Source organism: Haliaeetus leucocephalus, unplaced genomic scaffold (assembly GCF_000737465.1).
Source record: "Haliaeetus leucocephalus isolate CR32 unplaced genomic scaffold, Haliaeetus_leucocephalus-4.0 Scaffold656, whole genome shotgun sequence".
Classification (NCBI taxonomy): Eukaryota; Metazoa; Chordata; class Aves; order Accipitriformes; family Accipitridae; genus Haliaeetus; species Haliaeetus leucocephalus.
Window position 1 is genome coordinate 17,954,172 of NW_010973092.1, and position 7,387 is coordinate 17,961,558.

The 7,387-nt window shown below is 39.5% G+C and overlaps 1 protein-coding gene across 2 annotated transcripts; it reads left to right on the top strand.

Annotated features, from left to right (window-relative positions):
• The first annotated feature begins 2,984 nt into the window (after positions 1-2,984).
• FOXI1 (forkhead box I1) lies at positions 2,985-5,355 on the top strand. 2 transcript variants are annotated; one of them, XM_010579144.1, is made up of 2 exons: positions 2,985-3,558; positions 4,584-5,355. In XM_010579144.1, exons 1-2 carry the CDS (start codon positions 2,985-2,987, stop codon positions 5,135-5,137), a joined length of 1,128 nt encoding a protein of 375 aa, XP_010577446.1. In that variant the 3' UTR covers positions 5,138-5,355. The 2 variants fall into 2 exon arrangements, with proteins under 2 accessions (XP_010577446.1, XP_010577447.1); XM_010579145.1 differs by having other exon boundaries at positions 2,985-3,555; positions 4,863-5,137.
• Positions 5,356-7,387: the final 2,032 nt, after the last annotated feature.

Genomic DNA, 7,387 nt, shown 5'->3' on the forward strand with positions numbered 1-7,387 from the left:
TACCTTCTCCTTCCAGTCCTTCCAGAACAGGAGTCTCAGTAGTGAGGACCCCAGGGCAGTATTCCTGGCTAGACTCAATTAACTCCAGTTCTGACCAGCCCTGCTCAGCATTCACAGCTTGAGCAGTTTATTCTTTCCTTGATGCCTTTTGCCTGTGTACGAGCATCTGCACCTGAAGTGCTATACAGGAACATGTATTGCAGTAATTCTCAAGCAGTAAGGTGTGCTGATAATACTGATGAAGTACATTTTATCGGCATTGTTTATACTCCAATCTGAGTAAATCAGGCACAGGTGGAAGAAAAATGTTGCTGATCAGATCATGTCTCTGCTAGAAGCTGTGCCAGCACACATGTGCCAGGGAGGGATCAGACCTTTGCGCTCTCTTTCAGAGCTCTGTAGGCAGAAGCCTACAGTTGTCTTTGTACTTCGTTGCTCTAAAAGTGGTACTTGCCATTCTTCACCTCGGTTCTTGCTTTACTTAGTTCTGTGTGATATTTTGCTCAGATGTCGCATTGAGGTAGGTCTGGTAGTAACATCCATTCTCAGGCAGCTGCAGAGCACAGCTAGGGATTGACTTTGCTAAAATGCACTGCACCAAAACTTTGTAAAGATACAACCTTCATCAGTCTCTGGTTGCAGAAGTAGTATTTGTTTGCCTCTGTAAAGCCTGGCATGTTTTCAAAGCACGTATTCCTTCAGCACCCACTTCAATGTATTTTAACTGTGACTATGCATGCAGAGCAACTCAGGAATAAGTATTTAGATGCCGCTCATTGAAGTCCACAATGCAGTTAGCTGACTTTTTACTTCTTGGAATAAATGAACCCTGCGCAATAATAAATTTGCAGGTTTTTCTTGTTTTCAAGGGGTTTTTCTGACAGAAATGTAATTTGTTGAGAGGATCAAAAATTTATTATGTTTACTTTTCACACTATATTCTGGGTCTTAGTTCATTGTAAATGTTTTTACTCATTTGAGCATTTCTTAAACGTTTTGTTCCATTGACTCTTCTGTAAATAATAGGGGGGTTTATTAGCAATATTTGTAACATTAGTAGTTGCAGGACTACAGATATAATTTTAAAATATATCTATATGTTAGTAAGTTAATTAGGAAGCTGTAGGCAATGTTGCTCAAACAGCTTTTTGCATGTAACTCAGATTCTTATGAAGAAAAAAAATATTTCAGATGATAGCTTTCTTGAGGAGGGAGGTACTCACATTATTATTTCCTGAAAAATGAATCATCATTTGGGTTTTTTTTTTGTCCAAGTCACCTTTGGCACAGCAATTGTCACTTAGAAAATAAGCCAGTCCACTTAACTTTTGTCTGTTTAATGTGTATCTCTGCATAGGCTAGTTAGCATTTACAAACTCTGAACTCTCAGTCATTCAAAATTAAAATAGCAACTTGTTTGTCCATAATTGCAGTACAAGTCACTTTATGTGCAGTGAAAGCATGTATTTTTTCAATAACAGCTGTAGAGATGCATTTCTGAGCTGGCAAATTGGCTAGCTTTGTCACTCTGTACGCAATATTTCAGTTGTATTTCCAGTGACAATTTTTTCATACCTTTCAAAGCAACAACAATATGAACATGACACTGGTGAACCACTAGTGTTTAGCGGGGAAATCTTGGTGGTGCTGCAGCACAAAAGATTAAGTGAATTGATGAATGTGTGACAAAGCAAAAAAGTCTTTGGTACAGCCAGGAATTCAAATCTACAGGTCGAAACTCATGTTTCTGTAGAAATTATAGGACTTGGGGCCACCTTAAAGGCCTTGTCATACCAGGACTTTATTTAATTGCATGGGTTATTAAGGCTGAGTCAAGTTCCAAATGTATGTATTAAAAAAAATATGCAAATATCTCTTCTGAAGGGAACTGCAACTATGCTTTTAACTACAGTGCAGTCTTTCATGCAGTGACACAGTTGTAAGAGCTGTTTTCATTCTGAGACAGATGTTGGTGAGATTGAAGCTCTGCTTTTTCCTCCTTCGAAAGTGTAGGGTGCCATGCAAGGTAGCAAGTATTTTTCCCAGTCATAAAAGGGCTAGAGGTTTTTCCTTGTTACTTAATTTTAAGGAATTAACTTTCATCTGTATAGATACAAATGAAGTTATTGGAACTTAGCTGAAAAGAGCTGTGCTGAACACTGCCTCTTCACTGCTTGGAAATTCTGCTAAGAGGTTTTATGAGCTCTCTGCACCAATCCTGCAGCAAAGAGGAAGCAGCAAATAATGATTTCCCATCTCAGTTCACCAATTTAAGGTCTAAAGAAAGGTTTGATGATTAAGCTTGAATTTTTTTCTCACAAGATTAATCCTTACTTTAGGGAGTAATTCCATTTATATCAGTAAGATTACTCACGTGAGTAACCAGCTACAGAATTTGCCTGTAGTACTGTGATTGCCTAGGGGGAAGTACAAGCAACTCTGCAATTAAAATTACAGAAAGAGAAGGAGGTTTGACCTTTTTCTTTTTTCTTTTTTTGTTCTAAGTATATATATGCCTACTGTTTCACTGGCAAGTGACAATGGCTTTTGCATTCTGAGGTGTTACTAGCAGCATCACAAAATGGCTTTTCTTTAAAAAGAAAGAAATACTAAATGCTAGAGCCTCATTGTGAAAGGTAGAAAAAGGAGGATTTCTGATGAGGAGTTTTAACTTCAAGGCACCTTAGGATTTCTTTATGTGCATCACATAGTGGAAAATTCCTTCATTCATTTGAGAAGATAAACAGTTGTAACTTTCACGTTTGGCTGATGTGACATCAATGACTGGCTGGGACTGCCAGCATTCCAAAAAGGATATCATCCTCATCTGCAGCCATTCAGGGCGGTGGGGTGGAGCCTGCAGCACAAGCTGAAACATTTACAGGTGCATAAGTAGGTAGGGAAGGGCACAGGTGATGCACCTGTCTCAGGAAAGGAGCACTAGCACAGGTGTGTCATAACTTATCAGCTGCCTGTGTTAGAGCATGAGCTCCTTTGATCCACAAACGCACTCTCCGCCACGCTGCAGCCCACAATTTCCAAATATTGGTCAAGAACCTCCAGAGATGAGTATCTACTATGAGAACTTTTTCCATCCACAGAACATCCCTAGTCCACAGCGACCGAGCACCTTTGAGACAACGGATTACAACACCACTCCCAATCCTTATCTCTGGCTAAATGGACCTTCTATTACCCCACCACCATATCTCCCAGGACCCAATGCCAGTCCCTTCATTCCTCAGTCTTACGGGATGCAAAGGCAGCTCTTGCCTAACATGCACGGCTTGGGAGGAACTGACCTTGGCTGGCTTCCTCTCCCATCCCAAGAAGAGCTCATGAAGTTGGTTAGACCACCTTATTCCTACTCTGCACTTATTGCCATGGCTATCCATGGAGCACCTGAAAAGCGGCTGACTCTCAGTCAGATCTACCAGTATGTGGCTGACAACTTCCCATTTTATAACAAAAGCAAAGCTGGCTGGCAGAACTCCATACGGCACAACTTGTCTCTCAACGACTGCTTCAAGAAGGTGCCCCGAGACGAAGATGATCCAGGTATAGATCTCTCCCCCTCCTCCCCCCAATTAAACCTAATTAATTTTAAAACACCTAATACATTTTAAAGAGACATAATAGGCTAGATACAGGACATACATAGTAGCTCTTCTACTATTTTCATAGGTCTGAATTAGAAGGCAGCTATGCATAGTTGAGGTCTGAATCAGTGCTGCTATTAAACCTCTGCAGGGAAGGGGATTCTCCACTGCTCTAGGTCTTCCTGAGAATGGATCAATGTGCTGAGCATGAGGCTCAGCAAGCACAGGAGAAGTCTAACTGAGCAAGTCACATTCAAAACCCATTTGGTGTAATGCATATGACTTGTCGAACTTAACTGGGAATTAATGGAAAGGGGATAAGGCAAACTCAGATTTGTCAAAGAAATCAGTAGCTTTAAGGAGTCAACAATAATTCTCAAGAGGAGAGCAGGCTGCTTTTATTTTGTTTGTTTTAAATAGCATTTTGCTTGGAATCACACCTCTGCTGTTTCTAACTCCTTGGCTGATACGCTGTCAGATTGTTCCTTTATTTATTGTTTTCTATCAATAGCTGTTAAGAGCCATTGGGAGCATTTAAAAAACATTCAACTATGCTGCCACAGAGGGCCAAAAATCTGGTTCTGTCTTGTTAGAAATCTATCCTACCCCACTGAATCTGGAGGAGCAGCCCAGTATGGGATTTGATTACTCCCTGCTGTAAATTCAGAGGACCAGCTATGTACTGAAAACTTTCTTCCCTCACCAAGAAAAGAAAAGAAAACATAAAGCCCTCCCACTGGCTCCATTTGTAGTTTTACCTGTGTGAAGAGTCAGGGCTAAAGGATATAGCCCAAAACTTTATACTTTTTTCTGAATTCAACAGACTTCTGCTTTTGTGTGATTAAAAAATACATATGTTTTTTGCTCATGCAATTGTTTTGTTTCTGTGAAATGAGAGAAACATTATAAAGCCCTAGAAGACTGCTCTTTCTAGTCTGTGTGCATATTTTTAAACTAAAAATGTGATTTTGTCCCCTTTGACAGGAAAAGGGAATTACTGGACTCTGGACCCGAACTGTGAAAAGATGTTTGACAATGGAAACTTTCGCAGGAAGAGGAAAAGGAAGTCTGACATTGGGGCTAGTGCTGCCACTCTTGCATCTGAGAAATCAGAGGATAGTGCACTGGCTGGCAGCCCCAAAGCTGTAGAGCATCAGGATATCTTGGAAAACTCATCACCTGGGACTGACAATTCACCTGAGAAAGGATCTCCATCTCCATCTTCCAGTAGCCCATGCCTCAGTAACTTCCTCTCCAGTATGACTGCATATGTTAATGGCTCTAACTCAGGGAGCCGTTCAGTGCCTTTAGGACTCAACTCTGAGCCCATTGACAAAATGGGACAGAATATGGTAGGCTTTAATTCCTACTCTCCAATCTCTAATATCCCCACTCATGGTGTGGGAGAGTGGTCCAATTCCATGCCTTCTAGCCACCTTGGCTACAGCAGCTCTGTGCTCAACCAGTTTAACAGTCATTTTTACAGCAGTATCAGCACAAACAACACGCTGTATTCCAGGGAAGGAACAGAGGTTTAAATGAAGGATTCTAAGACACCCAAGTATAGCTATTTATGAGAGGAAATTATCTATGGGCTGATGATTAGTGTTAGCCTGTTGTCTTTGGGACCCCCACTGCATCCTACCTTCTGACAGCCGCAAACTTGTTACCCATTATAATTATTCAAATCACAAACACTCCACATTCGGCAGCTCCACTTAAAAAATCAGGGATCATAACAGCAAGAGTAGTGAAGAGTTTTCCTGAGACACTGTGCTTGTATTGCTGCTAAGCATGGTCCTCTACAGACATCCTTGAGAAGTTACTGTTTGCCTTAGGCATGAAGCTTTTTCTGGCATGGTACTAATATTGCTATGCTTTTAAAGTGCTAAAATAAATGTGGTTATATCTCTAAATATCCTCTCTTGCTGATATAGGCTGCCTGTACTAGACATTCTTTAACAAGTTCTTATTTGACCAAAGCTCTTCTGAGACATTGAAGGGTCCATAATAAAAACTACTGTATAGTGAGTAACAACCAACACTTGAATGGTGAGTGCTGTCTTTTTGGTTTTCTCTCATACTAGTGCGTATATTTTCTAAATTTTGATCCCCTTTCAACCCCAAGGGGAATATGGCTATGAAGCAAACTAGCATCATCATGGACACAAGAGTCATTCTGAAACTGAAGGGAGGCATAACAAAAATCTAATGGAATTGTCTTCTGCTGATGCAGTTGGATCTTAATGTTTTCAATTCTAATTACAGGGTCAATTTTTTTTTTTTTTGGGGGGGGGGGGGACGGGACACCTTACACATGCAATTCTATTCACGTAAGGAAAACAGGATTTGTCCTGAATATATACATAGATATATTTACTACATGTGTTTTCTAAGAAGAAAACACTTTTGTTCCTTCTTAACATTCTACATGAATCATTTCTACTGACTAAAGAATTTGAATATTGGGGGGGGGGGGGGGGAAGTAGAAAGTTTAACTGTCTCTGAGTTTCAATTTCAAAGGCTGGATCTTTCAAAGTATCAATTGCAGATATTGTGAAAAGTCCCTGTACTGTATTTTTTTTTTCATTTTGTAAAAGTCCATGCTGTTTGTCCTTGTGTAAATATTAGAAATAATGCTTATTTTTCCTACACTCTACTGTAGCCACAAACAAAATTTCAAAATATATATATTTTTTCAAACCAAGACTTGAGTCAAGTTCCACATATATGTAGACTAATGTCTCAAACTGGATAGCCTGCCGCATACATAGATAGACAGCAAGTTTAACTGTTCACATCTGGGCACTGACCAGACTTTTGGAATGATAGAAAATGCATTATAATAGATACCATTTTGTCTTGATTTTTTTTTTAAACTCTACATGGGTATAGTTTTGTTACAGGCCACTCCAGAATAATTTTTAATAAAGTATTTGTATAGAATAGTGTGTACCTCTGTGTGTGTGTGTACTATACTACTTATATCTTTAAAAGTCTCCTTAATAGTTTGACTTGAGCAATTTGCATGAGGAAAGAGTAGTGTAATAGTCACAGAAGGTCAGAGACTGAGATGGCATATGTCTAGGTAATCAAAATTTGCATGCCTGAGGAATATAATTGACTGCTATTATGCAAAATACTATCACTAAATAAAAATAATCCTTAGAGTTTCCCTGCTGGAGCTAAGTGGTGCTAATCATTTAAAATTTCAGAAACCAGACTATATTTTCACATGCCAATTGGCCAATATGACTGCAATCTTTTCTGCATTCTTATTTATTATTTTGGGGTTTTATGTTTAAACATTTTCACTATCAAGGCTGCCCTGACTATTCATAGTTTTGTACGCACTACGATAAGTTCTCACTTGGGAGATGAAACCTACCTACATTGCTAACATTGTTGCTTAAGAAAAAAATAAAATGACATTCTGGTGGTGTCCTTCTGCTATGACTATAAGTTTCTCTGAAGTCAGGCACATGCTGAGGCCTGAGCTCTAACTCCTGCCCTCAGAATTTTACAGCCCTTCCAAGAATCTCAGCCCTGTAGGTTGGCCATAATATGCCCTGCAACTCAGCAGCTGGCAGCATTTGTTATAGAGAGACTTGCTTATGGCACAACTAAGAAACGCATTCAATCAGTGCTGTTATGTCTTGGATTCAGCAGACATACAACAAATTGTCCAGAAATATAGTTCCTGTGGAGTATATAGTTCACAAAACTGAGAGGAAATTGATTTTTTTAGTACTGAAATGGAAAATGTTCCGTTATGGACTTACAGAGCA

Excerpts from the sequence above, each read along its gene's own strand:
- FOXI1 (XM_010579144.1), top strand. The coding sequence starts at position 2,985 with ATGAGCTCCTTTGATCCACAAACGCACTCTCCGCCACGCTGCAGCCCA. Across the intron at positions 3,559-4,583 it reads CCGAGACGAAGATGATCCAG|GAAAAGGGAATTACTGGACT; the intron begins GTATAGATCTCT and ends CCCCTTTGACAG.